The sequence below is a fragment of the Kogia breviceps genome, chromosome X (assembly GCF_026419965.1).
Source record: "Kogia breviceps isolate mKogBre1 chromosome X, mKogBre1 haplotype 1, whole genome shotgun sequence".
Classification (NCBI taxonomy): domain Eukaryota; kingdom Metazoa; phylum Chordata; class Mammalia; order Artiodactyla; family Physeteridae; genus Kogia; species Kogia breviceps.
The window spans coordinates 118218340-118243790 of record NC_081330.1 but is presented as its reverse complement, the minus strand read 5'-3'; the positions used below and the strand labels follow the sequence as shown (position 1 = coordinate 118243790).

The window sequence follows — 25451 nt, the reverse complement described above, 5'->3', positions numbered from 1 at the left end:
AAAAAACCAACCCCCACGCCCACAAAAGTCAGAGCCCTCACATCTAAGAATCCATACTTGATATCTGCTTCAAGGTAATAAGGTAGTACAAAAAAGACTTCAGAAAGTGAACACCGTTTTGGGACTTCCTTGGTGGCGCAGTGGTTAAGAATCCGCCTGCCAATGCAGGGGCCACGGGTTCGAGCCCTGGTCCGGGAAGATCCCACATGCTGCGGAGCAACTAAGCCCGTGCGCCACAACTACTGAGCCCGTGCACCTAAAGCCCATGCTCTGCAACAAGAGAAGCCACCGCGATGAGAAGCCCACTCACAATGAAGAGAAGCCTGCGCACCGCGATGGAGAGTAGCCCCCGCTCGCCGCAACTAGAGAAAAGCCCGCACGCAGCAACAAAGACCCAATGCAGCCAAAAATAAATAAATAAATAAATTCAATATGTAAATTAAGCTCTGAGTGGGAGAAAAAGCAGCACCATTCCTGTGCAGAAGCTTGAGAGCACGGCCGAAACGGGCCCCAAGTAATTATTTGCTGAGTACCTGGCAGTGCTGTCCTGCTAACCACGGGGCACCTAAGTGTAAATGACCATGGTGACTCCCACGTGCACAAAGACTGTCTCCAGTCCTCCAGCCAGATTTAACTGCTTGCTCATCTATGGCTTCATGGTCCACTTTCATACTTCCATTTACGGTACTTTCCAGTGTTAGAGCTGGATTATAAGTAAGTTATAAAAAGCATAGCTCAGTAGGTCACTAGGTCCTTGAAAGGCAACACCGGTATATATCAATATAAGTACATTATATACAAAAATATATTTTTATGCTCATAGTCGTCTTGTACTCAATACACAGATGATGACAATGACACCCCTGACCTCATGGAGCACAGCTATGTTCGTGCAAGACACCGTGCTTAGCACTTTCCATGCACTACCTCATATAATCCTCCTGTCAACCCCGTGAGGAATCTGTTACTATCCTCTTCTTATAAGAAGCTGAGACTGGAACAGCCAAGAAACTAACTCATGGCTCCACAGCTAGTTAGTGGCCACACCAGTACCGGATCAGATGAAGGTCTTAAGTGGTAAATTTTAAAAATTGTTTTAAAATTTTACTTTACTGTGGTAGGAACACTTAACATGATATTTACACTCTTAATAAAGTTTTACATGTACAATATGGTACTGACTCTCAGTACCATATTGTACAGCAGATATCTAGAACTTATTAATCTTGTTTAACTGAAACTTTATGCCCACTGATGAGTAACTCTCCATTTCCCCTCAGCCCCTGTCAACCACCATTACACTCTTTGATGCTATGAAGCATGCAGTATTTGTCTTTCTGGGACTGGCTTATTTCACTTATCATAATGTCCTCAAGGCTCATCCATGTCACATATTGCAGAATTTCCTTGTTTTATAAGGCTGAGTCATACTCCACTGCATGTGCATACCACATTTTCTTTATCCATTCATTTGTCCATGGACATTTAGGTTGTTTCCACAGTTCAGCTACTGTGAAGAGTGTTACTATCTCTTTGAGATCCTGATTTCAGTCCTTTTGGATAAATACCCAAAAGTAGGATTGCTGGATCATATGACGGTTTTATTTTAGTTTTTTGAGGAACCTCCACACTGCTTTCCATAGCGGCTGCACCATTTTGCAATCCCATCAACAGTGCACAGAGGTTTCAGTTTCTCCACATCCTCACCAGCATTTGTTGTCTTCTGCTTTTCTGATAACAGCCATCCTGACAGGTGTGAGATGATATCTCACTGGTAAATTCTTAACTGAAGAAAGAGGTGAAGAGGCTACTCTATGGGTGACTGGTGCAGAAAGTTAGAGAAGGGAGACACCAACATCCAGGAGTAAGTGCCAGACAAAAAGTCACGTTAGGAGGGTAGACGGAGCTGGGTCCCATAGAAGGTCCCAGGTCTCTTTATGAAGACCAGGAGGTTTTGTGGAAAGGGTGCCGGGTGGGTGTTCTGCCTGTCTACAGAGGCCACAGCAAGAGGAGAGGCATTTAGAGGAGAGGTGTTTGTATGAACAGAAAGGACTTCTTGCCTGGGGGAAAGGGTGCCGGGTGGGTGTTCTGCCTGTCTACAGAGGCCACAGCAAGAGGAGAGGCATTTAGAGGAGAGGTGTTTGTATGAACAGAAAGGACTTCTTGCCTGGGGGAGAGGGTGCCCCTCCAGCCTCAGAGGACACGGAGTGAAGATCCACTCTCTGTCCTGAGAAACGTTAACGCGCACCGGCTGACAGGGGCAGCTCAGCCCACGTGTCTCTGCAGGTGCCCCCGACCTGGAGTCTGTACAGGGCAACTCCAAGAGGCCAGGCTCTTGGCCTCCTTGGTCCAGGATGACGAAGAGCAAAGAGGGAGCAGGGTCCGAGCCCTAGAAGGACAGGTCTCAGCAGGAACGCAGGCACCCGAGTTTCTCCACCACCTGAATACAGCAGGCAGAGCGGCAGACATCAGGACGTCACCGGCACCACAAACGCCCGGCCCCAGCGCTGCTCGGCCCATCCCAGGAGCTCCTACCCCGAGATAATATTTTTCTCAGAAGACCGACTCCTTCAGGAGCCGAGTGCTGACCAGCCGGGCCTCGGTCAGTGACACAGAGGTCTTCCCGCAAGGGCCGGAAAAGTCCTCTGCCATGTGGACGGTAAGGTTCCTCACGCACACGCCACACCCCAGAGGGTCAAAGTAACGCCAAGCCGCAGGCCCACTGCCAACACCCCAGCGCCTGGCAAGATAAGCCTGAGGCCTCGAAACCTGGGCGCCCTCCTGAAACCAGGTGCGCGCCCAGCCAAGGGGAGCAGGCACGAACCGAGCACAGGAAGCGGCTGCTTGCGTCCGCACGCTCCCAAGGGAGCCACAACCCTGGCTGCCTTCGTCCAACACTCGCCCTGGTCTAACTGCCCTGCCCTCCAGACCCAGCCCCCAGCGCAGGACCCCTGCACCTGGCCCGCCGTGTCCAGGGGCATCACAACCCTGTTCCTACTCGGCCGTCGCCTTCCTCGGAAATGCCGGCCTCTGGTTTCCACGGTGGGTTTCAGCCTACACACGCAACGCTGCCTGAGATCAAGGAAGCCTGACTTACCTTGGAAGGCCTGCCTTCGGCAGGCGAGAAGCTCCAGCATGCTGCTACATGAACAGAGTCCAGGGAGAAGGAAAACCCGAGTCTAGGCGAAAGGTCCAAGTTCACACTCCCCAGAAGGGGCCTGTGGAACTGCATTGCCCTCCCTCATTTACATACACAGTGAAGTCATTTCCAACCAACGCCCTCAGGAGTTGAGGCCCACAACCCCTTCCAGGGCATTACTCACTTATAGATTAACTACCTTGGGAAAGAACAGTGTGCAGAAGCTAGAAACCAGGTTCTTTGCTCTGCTCCTATTTTCACTTGGGAGAAAACCTACCTTGCGCCAGAGATGGGACTGTAAGCACAGGCTTTCATTTACATCTTTAGCTCTGCTCGCTTCTCTGCTGAAAACTGCCCTCAGCCATTTCTTTCTTTCCTTCTTTCTTTTTATTTTTAAGATTTGGTTAAATTTTTTTTTTCTTTTTTGGCTGCATTGGGTCTTTGTTGCTGTACACAGGGTTTCTCTAGTTGCAGCGAGTGGGGGCTACTCTTCGTTGCGGTGCGAGGGCTTCTCATGGTGGTGGCTTCTCTTGTTGCGGAGCACGGGCTCTAGATGCGCGAGCTTCAGTAGTTGTGGCACATGGGCTCAGTAGTTGTGGCTCGTGGGCTCTAGAGTGCAGGCTCAGTAGTTGCGGCACACGGGCTTAGTGGCTCCGCAGCATGTGGGATCTTCCCGGACCAGGGCTCGAACCCGTGTTCCCTGCATTGGCAGGCAGATTCTTTTTTTTTTTCTTTTTTTTTTTTTTCAGTACGCGGGCCTCTCACTGTTGTGGCCTCTCCCGTTGTGGAGCACAGGCTCCAGACGCGCAGGCTCAGCGGCCACGGCTCACGGGCCCAGCCGCTCCGCGGCACGTGGGATCCTCCCGGACCGGGGCACGAACCCGCGTCCCCTGCATCGGCAGGCGGACTCTCAACCACTGCGCCACCAGGGAAGCCCAAGGCAGGCGGATTCTTAACCAGTGCACCACCAGGGAAGCCCTGCCCTCAGCCATTTCTTACCATCCAAGGAGCACTTATTGAACCAGCTACTCTACGACTTGTCTCCTGAAAGAGTGTACAGTTTGATCAAGACATAGGCATGTAAAAAATATTTATAATACTGATAAGTTGCAATAAATCTGTATCAGAGCAGAGGAGGACACACTGCCTGGGGGTGGGAGCTGTGCATGTGCCCCCCATATCCCCTCCAGAATGACTGCAATTAAAAAGACTGACAAGGTAGGGTACTGACAAAGATGTGGAAGAAATGGAACTTTCATGTCTTCCTAGTGGGAATACAAAATGGCAGGCAGAGTAACAGGCCCCCAGAGATGTCCACGTTCTAAGCCCTGGACCCGTGAAAATGTTACCTTTTATGAAAAAAAGGCCTTTGCAGATGTGATTAAGTTAAGGCTCTTAAGATGGGGAGATTACCCAGGATTTTCCAGGTGACCCCCATGTAGGAAAGCTAGAGTGAGAGAGAGGAGATGTGACAATGCAAGCAGACGTTGGAGAGAAAGAGATTGGAAGATGCTATGCTGCTAGCCTTGGTGATGGAGGAAGGGGCCACGACTCAAGGGATGCGGGCAGCCTCTAGCAGCTGGAGAGGGCAAGGGAACAGATTCTCCCTTAGACCCTCCAGTAAGGCTTTGCTGACACCTTCACTTTAGCACTTCTGATGTCCAGAATTATAAGATAATGAATTCATGTTGCTATAAACCATTAAATTTGCAGTAATTGGTTATAACAGCAATAGGGAACTACTTCCAACTGTTTGGAAAACAGTTTGGCACTATATGCAGAAGCTGAACTTATGCCTACCTTCTGACCCAGTAATTCAACTCCTAGGCGTGCACACAACAGAAATGCATGTATATGGGCACCAAGAGACGTGTGTAAGCATGTTTATAGCAGTTTTAGTCAAAAGAATAGAAAACTGGAAATAACCCAATTGTCTATTAGCAAGAGAATGGATAAACCAAATTGTAGTATGTAGAGTCACACAATGTAATACTACTCAGAAATAAAAAGAAATGAACCACTGGGACTTCCCTGGTGGTCCAGTGGGTTAAGAATCTACACTCCCAATGCATGGGGCCTGGGTTTGATCCCTGGTCGGGGAACTAGATCCCACATGCATGCTGTAACTAAGACCCAGCATAGCCAAAATAAGCAAATAAATAATAATTTTTTAAAAAGAAAAGAAATGAACCACTGATGTCTGCAACATCATGGATGAATCTTACAGACACAATTTTGAGTGGCAAAGAACAGACACAAAAAAACATATATTCTTGAAGAAAAAGTTCTGGAGATGGATGGTGGTGATGATTGTACAACAATACGAATGCACTTAATGCCACTGAACTGTACGTTAAAAATGGCTAAAATGGTAAATTTTATGTTATGTATATTTTGCTACAATAAAAATGTACCTACTACAAGAATCTATTTTTATAAAGCTCAAAAAGAAGCAAAACTAATCTATAGTGAAAAGAGGTGAGAACAATGGTCACCTTTAGGGGATACTGTCTAGAAGGAGGCACAGGGGAGCCTTCTGGGTACTGGAAATATTTAGTTTCTTGATCTGGGTGTTGGTTACATGGGTGTATATGTCAACATTCGTCAGACTGTATGTTTAAGATCTGTGCACTTTAGTTTCCAAATGCCAGCCCCAGGTTTATTTGCACATGATTGGATTCACCTGAATTCGTGTTATCAACACTGTAATGGAAATGGACGAGAAAAGAAAAACCCACCAAAAGTGTGTGTGGTCAGGGAAGGCTTCAGGGAAGAGGTGAGATGTGAGCCAAGTACTGAAGGGTGAACACGGTACACACAGACAGGAGGGAAGTCTGGACAGAGGGAAAAGCATGTGCATGGGTGGCGAGGTGCATGCAGATGCAGGGTGTGCCAGACACTACCAGCTGGGGGTGATCACTGGCCCGAGAAGGGGGGCTGGAGGGGTAAGAGGAAGCCCCATCCCAACACACCCAACCTGGGAAACCCCAGCAGCAGTCTGCACTGTGCTTACGCTAGGCTGATGTCAGAGGAGGTCAAACAAGACTACGATGTGATGAATCCATGACAGGGAGGGTGACCCGGACAGAGACCCCCTAAGGCTCTTGTGATAAGAGTCGGGACCTAGATGACGGGGTCTGACCCAGGCACTGGCAATGGGGACAGGGCCATGAGAGATGGAGGCAGAGCCCCCTGCCTTGGTTGTAATGGGAGTGGGAGAGGGGAAGGCTGGTAAGTCTGCTGGTTAAGCCCACGTGGCTGGTGATCCTGCTAACCAGAGGCGAGAAGACCAGTCTACCCTTTCCGCCGCCTCCTGGGCTGGCAGTGGAGGACCACAGTGCGTCAGAGTTGGAAAGCATTAGTCAGATGGCCTAGTGTGCCAGTGCAGTCACAAGCAACCAAGTTCTTCGCCCAGGCCAGCACAAAGGCCACAGTGTGAGGAGCAAGCTGGACGAGAGGGCTTAGGCTCATCTACGTCACTGAGCAGTCCTGGAGAAGATTCCTTCAGCTGCGCTGCTCATGGCTCCCAGTGCCCTCGCCAGCCTCACCTTCCACCGCAGGCTTCTCCTGTGATCTCAGTCCCTGCCAACATCCCCCTGTAAAAGTTCTCCCCACAGCCCATCCATATCCTGCATGGTTTCATCTCATGATCTGATAACGCCTTATAAGTCAACCTGGTTTCTCCTCCAGCCGTGCTGTGTAACCAAAACTGAGGCAGGGACGGAGAGGGCACCCTAGGGCCCCCAGGAGCCAGAGATACGTCTTGGCTAGTAGGTTCTATCACGGCCCTACAGACCTGATGTGAACCACAGGAGCTAAGTGCCAGTTCTGTTCTTGGTGGCCTGTGCACATCTGAGAGGGTCTGAACGACAAGTACCAAATACCAGAGCTTATAGAGGAGAAACCAAAAATAGATGGGATAAATGAGGACCTTGGGATGAACACACACACACATACACACACACACTACTCTATATGAAACAGATAATCAACAAGGACCCACTTTATAGCACAGGGAACTCTGCTCAATATTCCGTAATAACCTATTTGGGAAAAGAATCTGAAAAAGAATGGATATATGTATAACTTATTCACTTTGCTGTACACTTGAAATTAACACAACACTGTAAACCCGCTATACTCCAAAATAAAATAAAATAAAATAAAAAATAGATGGGTATGAAGGAACTTGTTTGAGGCGTGAAACACACTACATCTTTCTTTTTTTTTTTTTTTTTTTTGCGGTACGCGGGCCTCTCACTGTTGTGGCCTCTCCCGTTGCGGAGCACAGGCTCCGGACGCGCAGGCTCAGCGGCCATGGCTCACGGGCCCGGCCGCTCCGCGGCATGTGGGATCTTCCCGGACCAGGGCACGAACCCGTGTCCCCTGCATCGGCAGGCGGACTCTCAACCACTGCGCCACCAGGGAAGCCATCTTTCTTTTTTTAAAATAAATTTATTCATTTTATTTATTTATTATTTTTGGCTGCATTGGGTCTTTGCTGTTGCATGCGGGCTTTCTCTAGTTGCGGCGAGTGGGGGCTACTCTTTGTAGCGGTGTGCAGGCTGCTCATTGCAGTGGTTTCTCTTGTTGTGGAGCACGGGCTCTAGGCATGTGGGCTTCAGTAGTTGTGGCTCATGGGCTTCAGCAGTTACGGCTCGCGGGCTCTAGAGCACAGGCTCAGCAGTTGTGGTGCATGGGCTTAGTTGCTCCGCGGCATGTGGGATCGTCCCGGATCGGGGCTCGAACCCGTGTCCCCTGCATCAGCAGGCGGACTCTCAACCACTGCGCCACCAGGGAAGACCTCACACTCTTTATTTCTGATCTAACCTGGCAAGGTCAGTGAACATCTAGTTAACTGCACAGTCCAATTCAGGAGCCAATACCACATGTGGCTATTTAAATTATTTAAAATCACATACAATTAAAAAGTCAGTTCCTCAGTGCTCAATAGCCACATGTGGCGAGCGGCTACCATTTGGAACAGACGTAGAACAGAACAGAAAGTTCTATTGGACAGCGCTGCGTATAGTATCTCCTGCTTGAATTGGCCTGATCATAAGAGGCACTCATTCTGAAAACACCTTCACACACCTTTACATGTCATCTTTACACACCTTTAAAAAAGGGGGTAAGAACCCTTTTAATTTTTAACTAATAAAGATAAAATTATGCACCACAAAGGACACTCAACATTCCTTAGTAGAAAGGCACCATGTCTTCTTGGGTCATTCAGTTGAAACAGAGAGAAAGTAAAAGACAAGTAAGAGAAATGAAAGCTGAACACGGTAGAGTGAAACAGTCCATTTCACTCCCTTGACTGTTCTGCTATAAAAAGAGTTAATCTCGCCCCAGAAGATTAGGGATATGTAGAAATTAATGGACCATTAATAAGAAGCAATTATTCTTTAGAAATAATTCGTGACTGACAAAAACAAAATCAAGTGAAGTGGAAACTCAGGTGGGTGAGGAGGGGAAAAAAGGAGAGCAGGAACATGTTTTGCAGTAAGAAAAAAAATTATTTATTGTAATTGCAGTTAAGTGCAATTTCATTCCTTATACCTTTTTGTAAAAAGATTTTATTTATTTATTTTTGGCTGCGTTGGGACTTCATTGCTGCGCACGGGCTTTCTCTAGTTGCGGCGAGCGGGCTTCTCATTGCAGTGGCCTCTCTTGTTGAGGAGCATGGGCTCTAGGCATGTTGGCTTCAGTAGTTGTGGCTCACGGGCTCTAGAGCACAGGCTCAGTAGTTGTGGCACACGGGCTTCAGTAGTTGTGGCTCGCGGGCTCTAGAGCGCAGGCTCCGTGATTGTGGCGAACGGGCTTAGTTGCTCCGTGGCATGTGGGATCTTCCTGGACCAGACCTCGAACCCGTGTCCCCTGCATTGGCAGGCAGATTCTTAACCACTGCACCACCAGGGAAGCTCCACAATCAGTAATTTTTTAGAGGGCTTTTCGTCTGAAGATGTAACTAAATCTGCTTCAATAATATTGGTTACCTAGCTGATGAAAATAAATGAAATTTTGTTCATAACACATATCTACACCAGGGGAAAATTTACCCACGTGCAAGGAAAGCTTCCACTGAAGGCTGTCATAATATTTCACCACCAACTGTCACCCCTGACTGGTGCTCAAAATAGATAGCTAGTGGGAAGCAGCTGCATAGGACAGGGAGATCAGCTCGGTGCTTTGTGACCACCTAGAGGGGTGGGATAGGGAGGGTGGGAGGGAGATGCAAGAGGAAGGAGGTATGGGAACATATGTATATGTATAACTGATTCACTTTGTTATGAAGCAGAAACTAACACACCATTGTAAAGCAATTATACTCCAATAAAGATGTTTTAAAAAAAGAATTTATTGCCCTTCATGAAAATGTATTTCAGGTTTCAGGTAACTTTTTAAAAAATTAACTTTTAAATGTGAAAAAAAAAAAAGAGAACCGAACACACACAGTTAATAAGGTAGAGAAGAGGAAACTCTCCTAAGAGGAGATGGCCCCCTTGCAGAGGGACATTTGCCTCTCTAGTCAGTGGAATGCTGAAAATGCATGCCTAGGTGCTAAGGGAGGAGAACATAGGGGAATCGTGTGTGTGTGTGTGTGTGTGTGTGTGTGTGTGTGTGTGTGTGTGTGTGTGTGTGTGTGTGTGTGTGTGTGTGTGTGGTGGGGGGGTCTCTTTCAAAATAAGCACAGCAGGAGAATCCTGTTTTGCCCAGTTTATGATTCAGATGGTTATTTCAAGTTAAGGGCAAACATTAAGGTGTTGTTTTGAAAATTTATTAACTTCAGGTATTCATTTTATGCACTCCTGTCTCCCTCCTTTTGCTTATATAAAATACAGCTGAGGGCTTCCCTGGTGCCGCACTGGTTGAGAGTCCGCCTGCCGATGCAGGGGACGCGGGTTCGTGCCCCGGTCCGGGAGGATCCCACGTGCCGCGGAGCGGCTGGGCCCATGAGCCATGGCTGCTGAGCCTGCGCGTCCGGAGCCTGTGCTCCGCAACGGGAGAGGCCACAACAGTGAGAGGCCCGCGTACCGCAAAAAAAAATACAAAACAAACAAACAAAAAACCCCAGCAGAAATGAATATGAAAAGTGTGAGAGAAAGACAAAGAGTGGGATAGAAAAATGGAGCTAAGAAGGAAGTTAATCCAATAACTCTACCATAGCAACTGGAGTTGCACACTGGTTGACCTGCTAAACCAAGAGTTAACTCTTTTTTAAAAAAAAATTTTTAAAAACTTTATTTTTATTTTTGGCTGCGTCGGGTCTTCGCTGCTGCACGCGTGCTTCCTCTAGTTGCGGCGAGCGTAGGCTACTCTTTGTTGCGGTGCGCGGGCTTCTCCTCGCAGTGGCTTCTCTTGTTGCGGAGCATGGGCTCTAGGTGTGCGAGCTTCAGTAGTTGTGGCTTGCGAGCTCTAGAGCGCAGGCTCAGTAGTTGTGGCTCACGGGCTCTAGAGCACAGGCTCAGTAGTTGTGGCGCACGGGCTTAGCTGCTCCGCGGCATGTGGGATCTTCCCGGACCAGGGCTCAAACCCGTGTCCCCTGCATCGGCAGGCGGATTCTTAACCACTGCGCCACCAGGGAAGCCCCACCAACCGTTAACTCTTAAAGACTCGGTGTCAAAGGCAAAGACAGACCAACTGCTCAGGAGGGGGACAACTTGGTCTGGGCAGGGACTTGTCCTTCAGGCCCTGAAAGCGAATGCGGGTTAAGTGGCCCTGCCCGGTAAGTCCCCCTACAGCCAGTGCCAGCTCCGTCACATCATCAAACCTAGGATGCGGGAGGCAGGACCAGACCCTGAATTCACTGGAACTGTCCAATTATGTGGTCTCCAGAGTTAGGGGGTCTGTCCTGTCAGCCAACCGGAACTTGTTGCTCATAATCAGAGTGTAGCTTCTGTGAGCAGGAACTAGGAAAGCACAACACTAGCTCTGGGGGGAAATGACCAGACCTGCCCTCACAGACCCCATCCCGACCCAGCCCAGCAGACCCCACCCCGCAGATGGGGTTCCCCACCGGACCCGACACTGAACCTGGGCGAGCCTGCGCTGGCTAATACCGCTCTCCTCCCACTGTTCCATCAGTATCATACCATGCTTTCCCTCCGTAACAGCCCAACATTTACCACAAGGCCAAGCCCACTCCCTTTCCACAGCCTGCCAGGTCCCCGAGACAATCCGTGCCAGGGCCTTGGCACTTGCCCACCCTGGGGAAAGCAAGAGCAGCTTCTCTCCTCGACAGCCTGAGGGTCCAGGGCGGTTTTGCCTTATTGTAGGGGAGACCGTTTTATCAAAGCATCTTTTGATTTCCACACAAGAGATCTAAGACAGACTGAATACCGCAGCATACATCCTGTTCTTCATACCACACTCAATACCATGGTGCCCTATGTGACCAGCAGAACTTTCTGCCATGAGGAAAATGTTCTAGATCACCGCGTCCAGTATGCGAGCCATTAGCCACAGTTGGCTACTGGGCAGCTGAACTGTGACTAGTCCACGTAGAGATGTGCTGAAGTGTAAAGTCCTCCACTGGTTTTGGAAGACTTGGTGCAAAGAATAGAATGTCAGATATCTCATTAATAATTCTTTACACTGATTACATGTTGAAATGACAATATTTTAGATATACTGAGTTAAATAAATTGCATTATTATATTAATTTCCTGTTTCTTTTTGCTTTTTCAATGCAGTTATTAGAAAATTTAGGAGTACATATGTGACTAGCATTCTATTGCTATTAGCCAGCACCAACCTATACCATTATTTAGTAGTTTTCTTTAAACTGAATTTTTTTTCAGTTTTACTCATTCTGAAAATATTCATGAAATTACAGTTTGAAAATATTCATGAAATTAGTGCGATGTATTAGTTGTATTTTTACAACACAATTAAAGAATCCACAGGACCATTAATCTAAAATTGAGAAGATAAGTTTGTCCACGTGGAACCTAAACCCTCTTGTGTACCACACCCTTTGGGAAATGCTGGCCCAGGACAGAGCTACTTGAGTGTGGCCTGTGGACAGATGCCAGCCTCCTTATTGTTCATTATCGTCCACAATAAGGACATAAATTGAGAGCACATATTTAGAAACATTCATAGCAATTTGACAAAGTAATGTGATACCCATTGATATCTTGGAATCTGGTATGTAATCTGATATTTTAAAATTGGGAGCTGTATTTTTTTTTTTTTTTTTTTTTTTGGTGGTACGCGGGCCTCTCACTGTTGCGGCCTCTCCCGTTGCGGAGCGCAGGCTCCGGACGCGCAGGCTCAGCGGCCATGGCTCACGGGCCCAGCCGCTCCGCGGCACGCGGGATCTTCCCGGACCGGGGCACGAACCCGTGTCCCCTGCATCGGCAGGCGGATTCTCAACCACTGCACCACCAGGGAAGCCCGGGAGCTGTATTTTACATGCGCTTTATATTTTGTTTCTAGTAAGTACTTTAAATTGTATTTAAGAGTTAGAGACACACTGGGCTAGAGTATAAGAGAATCTTCCATGGGCCTTCCAGAGTGACGACCAAAGAGCCGCAGTCCTCAGTCACAGCCAATGCAGTGCTCTAAGACAGGAAAGCATACTAAGGAGATCTTCCAGACCCCAACATAAAGGCTGGCACAGAGGGGATGGGGGCTTAATTCCAATGGCACAGAGGCATGGAGATTAAAAATACTTAACTCTAGAGTCAAACACACTTGGGTGTGAGTCCTGGCTTGCCACTTACTCTTACTGTGTGACCTTGACCAACTTATTGAACCTCTCTCTTTTTTTTTTTTTTTTTTGCCGTGCTACACGGCACGTAGGATCTTAGTTTCCTGACCGGGGATCGAACCTGGGCCCTGGCAGTGAAAGGGCTGAGTCAGGGAATTCCCTTACTTAACTTCTCTTCATGTCAATGTACTTACCTGTTACAGTAGAGAATCTCCAAAAAGGGAGATTCCTCCTCTCCCAGTAGGCGCTTACCATGCCTCACCTCAAGAGGTGGAGTCTATTTCCCCTCCCCTTGAATCTGGGCTGGCTTTGTGACTTGCTTTGACCACCAAATGCAGCAGAAGGGACATTCTGGGACTTCCAAGTCTGGGCCATAATAGAACTGGCAACTTGTACTTCCTGGCTCTTGAGGAACAGCTGCCACATGGTGAGGAAGGCCAGGACTGTGAGAGGCCATCGTGAACATTTCAACCCCAGCTGACAGCATACGCAGCAGGAGAACCACCCAACTGAGCCCAACCAACCCCCTGAATGGTGAGAAATAGTAATTTTGGAGTGTTTTGCTACACAGGAATAGAAAATTACAGATCTCTAAAATGAGAATAAAAACAGTATAAAGGATGGCTATGAGGAATAAAGTAAATAACGTATGACAAGTGCTTATAACGGTGCTTGGGACCTAAGTGCTCAACAATTAGCAGCTGTGACTATTTGAGGAGCTAAAATGAACGCAACTTACGACTGCAGACTACTTGGGAGGTTCCATTCAGCTTCTCAGTGCCCTGCAGGCCCTGAGCAGAGGAATGGCCAGGAGGTGAAAAGACAAGGCTTTGCGGTGAAAGCAAGTACTGGGTCTGAAGGATGGAGCGTGCAGAACGACAGCTTCTAAATCCCTGATGCATGGAGAGCCACCGGAGAACTTCCGGGCAACCACAATATGTGCGCACATCAAGGGCTGAAGCCTAGAGGTCTCCATGGAGACAGTGTAGATGGGTGGCTGCCGGGACGGGGGAGTGGAGGACGGGTGAGGGGGAATGGGGAATGACAGCTAATGGTTATGGGCTTTCTCTGCGGGGTGACGAAAATGTTCTAGAACTGATTGTGGTGATAGCTGTACAATTCTGTGAATGTACTGTCAACCACTGATTTGGGCATTTTAAATAGGTGAAATGTATGGTATGTGAATGTTGTCTCAATAAAGCTATTATTACATAAACAGGCAAGGGGAGGGTAAAAATTAAGAGGCTGAGATGACAAAGGAGCCAAGAAACGTTCCATAGGGTTGTCTGGGGGCTCTAAGTCGGCAGCTTATTTGGCATGGAGGGGAAAAGCGGTTATTTTCAGATAGTGAATGAACCCAGAGCCAGCCAGGAGCTATGTACCCTGGGGACAGACCCTGCCGTTCCAATGGATCATGGGCACTTGGCGTGACTGCTGTTGCCTCAAACACTTCGTAGGGGTGCGCCTCACTCATACCTGATTTCCTTTTGCTTAAATCACACCCTGAACTCCACTAATCACAAGGTTCTTAAAAACAGGAAAACTTCCTAGGCAAGAGGAAAGCTACCGCTTCCCAAGAGAAAAGCAGACCAAGGCCTACATTCAGACAGACCTCAGAGGCAGATGAAGGGGAACCCGAGGCCCAGCCTGCCCCGGAGCCTCAGGTGCTGAGCTGGCAGGCTTCTCATTGGAAGGTGGTCACCTCAGCCATGAGCTGGGCGGTGAGCAATCCCTCCTGGGCCACGGCGCCCCAAGGGCAGCCACCCTGGACCACTGCCTCTTCCTTCTTCTGGTGTAATTTGTTCAAAAGACGCTAGAGGGCAGGGCCATGGAAAGTTTTCAAATGATCAAACTGCTGCCAGAGTCAGCTCAGCATGCCTACCGTCCCTCCGCCACCCCCCGAAACCGGGCAATACCATCATAAGCATCATCATACTACCTGCCCTGTGAGCACTTACTATGCTGAGCCATTATGAGTTCTACCTTGTTAAACTCTCCCAACAAAGCCCACTAGACTATTGACCAGCATCCCAGAAAACCATGTCTCTCGTCTGCCCAAATCAACCCTGCAAATCCTACTGTGTTACAAGTCAATCAGTATAACTACTACAGAAGGCAAGAAGGCAAGATGTTCTTTCAAAAAGTGAACCATGGCAGGAGACGGGGCATCTGAATGAGAGGAAAACATCCTTTAATTGTGGAGAGGGAGAAGGGATAGAGATAGAATTGACAGACTTCGACCAGTTGGGTCACTAGGGTCAGTACATCAGAAAAGAAACAGTTGATGGTCAGACTTCCAGGAATTGTCCCTGAAGGTCCTGCCAAGTCCGAGTCCTTCAGTGCCATAATTCCACAAAGCTAGAAGCCCCAGACCAAATACAACTTTGTTTGTTTCTCTCCTGACCTTGGCCCTTCTCACTGCCGAAGGGACTTGCAACGTTAGGACACACGCACAAGCTCAATTTGCTCCTCTTGGTCCAAACAGCTTTAGGATGAGTGGTGGTCAGTAATGGTTTTAGGGAGTTCCCTGGAGGTCCAGGGGTTAGGACTCCACGCTTTCATTGCTGAGGGCCCGGGTTCAGGGACTGGTCGGGGAACTAAGATCCCACAAGCCGTGCAGTGCAGCAAAAAAAAAAAAAAAAAAAAAAAAGAATGGTTTTAAATGCAACTTTGAGAAAGGATGAAGAACTCTGATTTCTTGGGGCCCTACTCTCAGCCTTTCCTTTTCCCTACTGTGGCCCCTGGAAAGAGGCTCTCCTGAACCTCCAGTCTGCACCCCTCCATTCTCCTGATCCAGGATGGGGGATGGAAGACAGGCAGACGGAAGGACAGCAGGGAACCTCGTCTCACCTCAAAGCAATTCCCTCCTTACCAGGGAACCATGGGCAAATGGATTGAACTCAGTAAACAGTATTTACCTGCAGAAAGCACTGGAAAGTTCAACAAGCCTCAGGAAACATGCTTTGTAATTCCACTATCTCAAACTCCTCCACCGACACGCTTCTTTAATCCACCTCACGAGTATTTACTCAACCCAGGGGAGCTGCTCCCAGCATAATGCAATTGTCAAACATCAGTTGCACACCTACTGTGTGCAAAAACTCTGCGGAGGAGTACGATGACCATCCAGTCACCCTCTGCACCAGGCCTTGCCCTCAAGCCAATCATCTAACAGAAGGGACAATGGCTAACCAGCTTCAGCATTTACTGTGTGTCAAGCACTGCTTTACAGATATGAATTCCTTCATCTTCAAGGCAGTGTTTCTATCCACCACCCCACGGTGTTCTTAAGCCCATTTTAAAGGTGAGAAAACTAAAGCTCAGCGATGTCTCCCCGAGGTGAGACATCAGGAAGGGGAGAGGCGGCATTCACACCCAGGCAGTGTGGATCTCGATCGCCGGAGCTCCAGTGACAGCAGGAGCCACCAGCACAGGGCCCTGGTCACCGTGGGCACCCAATGAACATCTGCTGAGAGGAACCGGAAGGTTAATGTCGTCACACGGGCAGAATAAGAAGAGTGCTTTCCTGCAGGTGCTGCAGGCACAGGCAAGACGAGTTCCTTAATTCAGGCTGAGAGAAGCCTAGAGGAAGTGAATGCCCGAAGGGAAAAGGGGAGAAGGGGGCATTTCAGACTGAGCGGCGCCCAGGACCTGTGTGACACCGAGGCAGTGTGACAGCGGTCATCTGGTTACTCTGCTTGCCCCTCATTCCTTATACTGGGATATAACACAAGCACTAAAGAGAACAGCACATCTGGTAATTTCTCTTCTGGGAGTAATTTAAAGGAAAGAAAGAAAGCATCACTAGTGGGTAATGGGGGAAAATGCACAGGATTTCAGTACTGGAAGAACCTGTCGCTAGAGGAAACAACCAGAGAGGTATTCCCCTGCGACCTTCTACAACAGCTCCCAGGAAAACCACTTGCTGGGCCATATCGCCGAGCTGTGCTGCCGTGAAATTGTGCGAGAGCCTAAACATCTCAGGCCTCTTTGTCTTTTCTGCCCCTCACAGCACTCAGCACAAGCTTAGGATCAATGGTTGACTCTCAAGAAATGCAGGTTCACTCTCATCAAGAATGGGTCCCAAATGATAAGGCCTTGGGCAGCCAAGAGTAATCAGTACGAAGGTGTATTATAATAAAACCTCAAAGGGTTTCCCTGGTGGCGCAGAGGTTAAGAATCCGCCTGCCAAGGCAGGGGACACAGGTTCGAGCCTTGGTCCGGGAAGATCCCACAGGCCGCAGAGCAACTAAGCCCGTGCGCCACAACTACTGAGCCTGCGCTCTAGAGCCCACGAGCCACAGCCACTAAAGCCTGTGCGCCTAGATAGAGCTGGTGCTCTGCAAGAAGAGAAGCCACTGCAGTGGGAAGCCTGTGCACCTCAACAAAGAGTAGCTCCCGCTCTCCGCAACTAGAGAAAGCCCGCGCACAGCAACGAAGACCCAACGCAGCCAAAAATAAAGAAATAAATATTTTAAAAACTCAATAATCAAGACTTCTCTGAGATGACATTATTTTTCTAAGTACCTAGCCTCACAAAACCCGCTTTGAAAGAACAAACCATGGTACTACCTGGCACCTAAATTGAACACTCCAATTTTTCCACATCAACCCTTATGCACATAGAAGTTTATGAAATATATATATATATAATTTTTATTTTTATTTATTTATTTTTTGACCGCATCACGCGGTTTGTGGAATCTTAGTTCCCGGACCAGGGATTAAACCCATGCCCCCCACAGTGGAAGCACGGAGTCTTAACCACTGGACCACCAGGAAACTCCCTGAAATATTTTAAACCTTCACACAACATGTCTTTCCACATTTCTAATTTCAAATGAAGGAAAAGAGCTTTAAGCTATTTTTCTACAATTAAGTTTCCAACTAGAACTTAATAAGGATGTCCCCTTATTAAGTACCTTCAAATAAGTTAAAATATCACAGATATTTCAGGCTCAACCGTACAGCTCCGCCCTGCCTCTAAAACATCGAAACGACCTAATTGTTTAAACTCTCGACCACATAAAAATGTGAACTTTAACAACCTCCCTTTTCCAATGTTTTATATTCTACTAGGTCCCCCTCCCCCAAGGCTGGTTCTGATGGATGGGTGGGTTTTGGGTTTCTCCCTAGCACATGCAGCAGTTTGCCAAACAAAAAGGACGAAAACAGAAGTACATCTTTTTAGTATTTATATCACTATCCTGTGATATTTGTTAAATTCTGCCTTCAAAACAAATGCGTGATGAAAAACGCAAACTGGGAAAGATTTAAGCCACCTCCTCCTTCTCGAAGTGATGCAAATGAAGGCCCAATCAGAACATACCCCTCCCCCATGAAAACCATGTTTTAAGTGATTAAAGAACACTGCCCTTGATTTCCTTCCCTTCCTTGGTACACCTTACATAAATCACGCAGATCTTCACTATACGATAATTCTCCAAATCCTATACTTAAGATCTGTGCGCTTTTGTGGGATGCACGTTATACTGCGGTAAAACACGCCTTAAAAATAGCTCACACTAACTTAAAAAAAAAAAAAGAAAAAAAAAAAAGGTGTTGCCAGGAAAAACATGAAATCGGTTTCCAACTTGCTTACACACCCGCGCTACCTGCAACCACTCTACAGAACGTTAGAAGATGCGAGACCAGCTTATCTAAAATTCTGCCAAATGTCCTCAAAATCTCTCCCTGCTTCACTCGTTTCCAGGCAGCCAATCCGGGGACCGTCCCTCCTTAGCTCCCAGCAGCTGCAGCCTCTAGGGCCGGGGGACTCATCCGTCGCGCTGCCACGCGAGGCAGCCGCGACCCCGCCAGACCCCTGGGCAGCGCACCCGCGGCAGCCGGGAGCGCAAGCGGGCGGCAGGGGAACCCGGCCCGGGACTCGCAGCTGGCCACCCCTGCCAGTGAGTGACGCGCCGGTTCTGCCCCCCAGGGACGCCGCGAAGCACGAAGCTGGGCTGCCCCTCGCGCCCGACGCCCGAGACGCAGATTGGGCAGGCGCGCAGGCCCCGGCCACCCCCCGCGCCCGCTCGGTCGGCCCCAGTGCCCCCCATGCCTGCTGCTCCGCGATGCGGGGCCAGCCCCTCGGGCATCAAGCGTGGTCCCGGTTCCCGCACGCCAAACACACCTGCCACTCACCCTAAGCCACCCCCAATCCCACCCACTCACTCAGGCCACTCGAGAGGGTACCCTGCCACCGGCACCGTGAGGGGCGCCGGCTCCGGGATTCCGCGCCCAGGTGACCCGGGGCCGAGGAAAGGACATTAGCTCAGTTCCGCGCCCCGCCCCCCACGGTCTCGCGCTCCAGAACCTCGGCCTCTTGCGGCCCGCCCCGCCCCGCCCCGCCCGGGGCCCTGAGGCTCCCACGAACCCGCCGCATCCCGGGAGCCCTACCTGAAGGCCGGTGGTTGGGCGGCGAGGTCCGCACCGCGCCCGGTTCGGCCATCTTCCCGGGGAGCGGGGGGGCCCGCGTAGCCCCCTCCGTCCCGGCTGCCGCCCCGCAGTCGACGCCGTGCTCCATCGGGATGCCGGGGCCGCACAGGCGCACTGCCCCTGCCGCCGCGCCGTATCGGACCCGCGCGCGTCCGCACGCGCACGCGTCCCCCCCACGGCGTGCACGTGCGACGTGCGCACCGGTTCTCAAGCCGCGCACGAGCACCGCGTGCACACGCGAGGTGCACACGGGTTCTCGAGCAGCAGGCGCCTACCTCGTGCACTTGGCAATATGCACACCAGCCCTCAGAGAGCACGAGTACACGGCGTGCACGTGCAATGTTAGCACTAGTTCTCACAGCGCTCCCACACACCGCGTGCACGTTCGATGTGCACACCAGTCCTCGGCGCGCACGCACACACGGCATGCACACGGTTCCTCATACCGTGCTTACACGCAGCATGCACACACTGCGTGCACACACCGGTGTAAACACACGTCCCCACACAGTGCATACACTCAGCATTATATACATGGGATGTAGTTTCTCACACAGGGTGCACACACATCCTCACGCAGTGTGAACACAGCACGCACACACCATGTGTACACACCTGCCCAGCCAGCACGCACATGTTCTCACACGGCTCGCAGAAGTTCACACACACTAGGCATCCACATACGTAGAGCTGCAGCTCTGGAAACAGGTCCTATTAGGGCCTCGGGCAGGCTCCGCTGGGGCCAGTGCCACGTGTGCAGATGCCTCCCTCCAAGCACAGAGGTGCACGGGTGGCAGGCGCTAGGTCCTCCCTCACCGCAGCGACGGGCTCCAGGAAGCCAGACTGGTGGACCTTCAAGGAAGAGGAGGGGCACGCAGTCGGCCTTCCAACCATGCCTCCACTCCCAGGCTGATTCCACCCGAGCGCTACTCAATGGCTTCTTCCTTCCTGGTGTGCAAACAATGCACTAGAGAAATCTCTGCGAGAACATCTCTGGGAAGACAAATGAGAATGCACTGAACGTGTAGCCTTGGGAGGAGGCGTCTGGACAGGGTGTGGGGGCCTGTGGTGTGCTTCCCCTGCATGTCCTTTTACCCCTGCCAGAAGCATTTAACTTCTTTTCAAAAATATACATATTGAAAAAGACATCTACGCAGAGCCAGCTCAAGCCTCCAGGTGTTTACCCAGATATAGCCTGCCGAGTGATAACCCACCCCTGGGGAGCCCCAGGCTGCACGTTTCTCTGTTGGGCAGTGACCAGCCCCCGGGTTTTAACTTCCACCCCTGGGGGAGAAAGAAATGCAAGATTAAAAAGCCAAATAGAGCTGAATCAGGGTACAAGGTTTCTTTTGGGAGGGTGATGATAAGGTTAGAGGTTAAAAAGCCAAATAGAGCTGAATCAGGGTACAAGGTTTCTTTTGGGAGGGTGATGATAACATTCTAGAATTACATTACAGTGATGGTTGACTCTGTAAGTATACTAAAAGCCACCGTACATTTTAAACGTGTGAACTTTATGGTGTGCAAATTATACAATAAAAAAAAACCCAACAAGTTGAAACCCTCAGTAACCCACAACCAGATTCTTAGTGAAAAGCTTGGGAAGAGTACCTTTGTCGGCACAAAAATGTGATGAACGTGTTCATGACACTCCCAAAGGTGTGCTAGGAAGGAGTAGGGCGCAGCTATGGTGAGAAAGCCAGAAGGCGAGTTTAGACACAAATGAGCAGAAAAGCGGGCAAGTTGGGGCTGGCCCCTTGTTTGTAATGAAAACTGCTTCCAACTCAATAAGATTGAGACAAGTTAATTAGGGCTTGGGAGCTGTTTTCGCTTTTTCTTTTTTTCTTCTTTTGGTCTTACAGACCTTGGGTACGAGGTTATAACTCATCCATCCACCTCCTGAGCTCAAGGCTTGCTGACTTGTCAGAACACCCCTGTCTAGTTTGATTCTATTTTTTCTGTTTATTTCCTATTCCTACTTGCATTCCTCTCTTCAGTCATATACCTCCTGTTTAATATATTTTTGTAGTTCTACTTTCAAACAAATAGTGAAGATATGCGTGGTTTAAATTTATATAAATGATAAGGCACACCAGCTATCATTCTGTTTTCCTTGCTTGGAATTGTTTTCCACATCTATCCATTGCAACTGTATACAAATCTATCAGAAATAGATTAACTGGGACTTCCCTGGCAGTCATGGTCCCGGGACTTTGCCTTCCAGTGCAGGGGCTGTGGGAGCTAAGATCCCACATGCCTGGAGGCCAAGAAACCAAAAACATAAAACAGAAGCAATATTGTAACAAATCCAGTAAAGGCTTTAAAAATGGTCCACATCAAAAGAAAGAAAGAGATTAACCATTTATTCTGGTTTACTCTTCTGTAAATTACCTGTTCAATCCTCGTCTTTCTGTTGGGCTACTTGTCTTTCTCTTGTTGATTTCCAGGTTTTCTGTATCCTAGATAATCCTTGTGGGCTTAAATATTTCATGCTAGTCAACTAATCTTTTCTAAGATCAGCAAAACGTTAATTTTTATGCCAAAATCAATCCATTTAAAAAAGCTTCCTATACGGAAATAACCACAAACTTACAGAAAAGTTGCACAAATAAGAATTTATAAAGAACAGTCACAGGCCCTTTACTCAGACTCACCTATCATTAACATTTTACCCCATTTACCATTTGTAATCCTAGCTATATGTCTTTTTTTTAATCCTTGGTTGTTTTGCTAGCAAGTTGCATACATATACACAGCCCTTTCCCTTTAAATACGTCAGGGTGTATTTCCTAAGGATATCATCTTTTTAAATTTATTTTTGGCTGTGTTGGGTCTTCGTTGCTGCGCGCGAGCTTTCTCCAGTTGCTGCGAGCAGGGGCTACTCTTCTTTGCGGTGCTCGGGCTTCTCATTGGGGTGCCTTCTCTTGTCGCGGAGCACGGGCTCTAGGCGCGCAGGCTTCAGTAGTTGTGGTGCACGGGCCCTACAGAGCAGGCTCAGTAGTTGTGGCGCACGGGCTTAGTTGCTCCTCAGCATGTGGGATCTTCCAGGACCAGGGCTCGAACCCGTGTCCCCTGCACTGACAGGTGGATTCTTAACCACTGAGCCACCAGGGAGGCCCCCTAAGGATATTGCCTTACACACCCACATTAGTTATCAACTTCAGTAAATATAACATGGATACAAAAATTTTACCTAATTGGCTGCCAGTTTCTCCAGTATAGAGGTACTATTTTTCTCTTGCAACAAATCGGCAATCTGTGGGGAGCCACTTTTAAGGCCAAGCAAATATTCTGCATGCTCCTTGCCGAAACTTCTTCCTAAGGTTTAACATCCATTGATAGTTCTTGATTCAATCTTTCCCATGGTTACAAAATAAAATAAAACCTATCAATTTTCACCTTATGCTTATGGTTTGTGCTTTAAGAGGTCTTGGTTTTGTTCTGGACACAGCTGTAAAAGGTCAAATTGTAGGATGTTTATTGTAGTCCCTCAACTCCAGTGGAGATGAACCTCAAGGGGGAAAGAGATCAACTCAAATTGTAGTTAGAAGAAGGAATTTACGAGGGTCATAGGTCTTAATTATATACTTCCCTACTCACAGTATAGTCTACATTTTCCTCCTTAGTTTACGGATTTACCCTTAAAGCAATTTATTTTCTGTATATGGTGTGACAGAGAGCCATATTTACTTTTCTCTGTACAATGTAGGTTTGTCCAGCACCAACTTTTAAGTACTCTATCCTTTCCCCAGTGATTTTGAAACCACTTTTATCATATATCAGATTCCCATATGTACATGGGCTTGATTCTGAGCTCTTTATTCTGATCTTTTTGTCTGTTACTGCATCTATTATTTATTACTATGGATTATGGTGTGACAGTATCTGATGAAGAGTTCTTTGCTCTGCTTTTAAAATTGCCTTAGAAATTCATAATTTCCATATGAACTTGTTCTAGAATCAATTTTTCTATCCCCCTCAAATCCTGTTGGAATAGTAATCAGAACTGGCATTTTTATGACATCATATCATCTATGAACAGTGTCTTTCTATTCAAGCCATCTGTTTAACAAAATGACATTAGTTTGCTGGGCTTTTGCCATTAGGCTAACTTCCTAAAAATCTAGTTAGAGTTGAACGACATTTTTTTTTTTTTTTTCTAGCCTCACCACGCAGCATGAGGGATCTTTGTTCCCTCGAACCCGTGCCCGCTGCAGTGGAAACACGGAGTCCTAACCACTGGATCACCAGAGAATTCCCTGAACACCTTAAAACCTGTTATACCATCTAGTTGTTAAGTCTAGTGTAGCAATTCCCAATTTTTTGGCCTCAGAGCCCCTTTACAGCAGGGGTTGGTAACCTAAGGCCTGTGGGCCAAATGTAGCCCACTGCCTACTTCTGTTAATGAACTTTTCCTGCAATACAGCCACACTCATTTGTTTACGTGTTGTCTCAGGCTATTGTGCAACGCTGGCAGAACTGAAGAGCTGTAACAGAGATCATATGGCCTACAAAGCTTAAAACATTTACTATCTGGTCCTTTAGTAAAAGTTCACCAACTCCTATTTTACACCTAAAATTGAGACTCCCAAAGAATTTCTGTAATCTGCTAATGGTGGTGAATGTTTAGTTTTCCAAAACTCAATTTTTACTTGAAAGCGCATGTGAACAAACACTCAGTTTTCCTTGAAATGACAAGTTCACTTGTGGGAGTATTGATGTGCTAGAAATTTGTTAAAAGATTTGTTACTTTAACAGTAAGCCTAAATAACATACTTTTAATGAAAAGTAACAACCCCCTCCCAATTTGAGAAGAGTGGCATTGTTTCACATTTTTGCAAATCTCTTTACTGTCTGGCTTAATTGAAAATTGAGTCTCGGGACTTCCCTGGTGGTCCAGTGGTTAAGAATCCGCCTTCCAATGCAAGGGACTCAGGTTCGATCCCTGGTCGGGGAACTAAGATTCCATATGCTGCGGGGCAACTAAGCCCGCGCACTGCAACTAGAGAAGCCCGCATCCTGCAACGAAGAACCCGCGTGCTGCAACTAAGACCCGAGGCAGCCAAATAAATCAATAGTTAAATAATTATTTTTTCAAAAGTAAAAATGAGCTGCATATCTGCTTTTGCATTCAGTGTATTACAATGTTTTCGTTAAAGCACACAAAGAAAATCTGGCCACTATGTAGTTGGAAAAGGGAGAACTATTTTAATGGCTTTTCAGGTAACCGTGTATGCTCTTGACACTATACCCAATCCTGACAAATGGTAACTTCTTAAAGTTAGTTGCATTGTGGAATCTAATACTGAATCAGTGATCTTTTCATACTAGTACGTTAAAATCCACTCATCATTTAGAAAATACCGTTTGACTCTGCTGCGATCTTCCAAATGTCAACACACTTCACTCTACAGTATTAAAAAGTCACATTCATTATTACCACCTCTGATCTCTTCACTGGGAAGCCGTCAAGCTAATGGTGGCAACATCAGTTTCCCCAAACTCTTAATCTTTCACTTGAAAGCTGAAATCTTATCACCTCCAACAAATGCTGTCAGTTGTTTTCCTTGAAGTGACAGGGTTATTTTGAGAAAATAACCTGACCACAAACCCAAGTTTGAATAACCAGTTTGTCTGTTGTTCTTTCAAGTAAAAATGGTATTCCATGAAAAACGATGGCCAGTTCAGTTTGCAACTCAATAATTGCACGAATGTTTTTCCGTGGGGCAACTATGGTACTTCACAGCACTCAGGTGTGTTTAACGGAGCACGTTTTAACCTTGTCACACGAACTATTAAAAAGATGTGTACTCAAGGGTTGGATTTAATAAGATTAATCATTTTACTGCTTGTCAGGGACATTAAGTAAAATTCGCTTTTTAAAAGAAATTGTGAGTTTCTATGTTTGCTTTTGGTAGATAAACTATCAAGTTAGGAAAATCCCGATTATTCTTAGATTTCCAAGAGATATTTAAAAGCTTAAATATGCATTGAACTTTATCAAATGTGCAAAAATCCAACTAATTCTATACCTGGCAGTCCAGTGGATCAAATAAGCAATGAGACTTTACTCAGGTTTTGTCCCCACTTTTTGATCTGCCATTATCAGGTTGTGAACCGAACAAAGCCTGGATTGAAACAGAAAAGACTGGCTTT

The 25451-nt window shown here is 47.7% G+C and overlaps 1 protein-coding gene across 13 annotated transcripts in view; it reads right to left on the bottom strand.

The window, feature by feature from the left end:
• The window catches only part of MAP7D2 (MAP7 domain containing 2), a 109616-nt gene extending 90132 nt beyond the window's left edge, over positions 1–19484 (bottom strand). For 10 of the 13 annotated variants that reach the window (XM_067023004.1, XM_067023006.1, XM_067023007.1 and 7 more), the window contains exon 1: positions 19257–19439. In XM_067023004.1, coding sequence (XP_066879105.1) covers positions 19257–19383 — 127 coding nt within the window. In that variant the 5' untranslated portion in view covers positions 19384–19439. Of the gene's footprint in view, positions 1–19031; positions 19091–19256 lie in introns of those variants that run through there. The other 3 variants (XM_059050802.2, XM_067023005.1, XM_067023014.1) reach the window with 3 other exon arrangements.
• Between the last annotated feature and the right edge of the window lie 5967 nt (positions 19485–25451).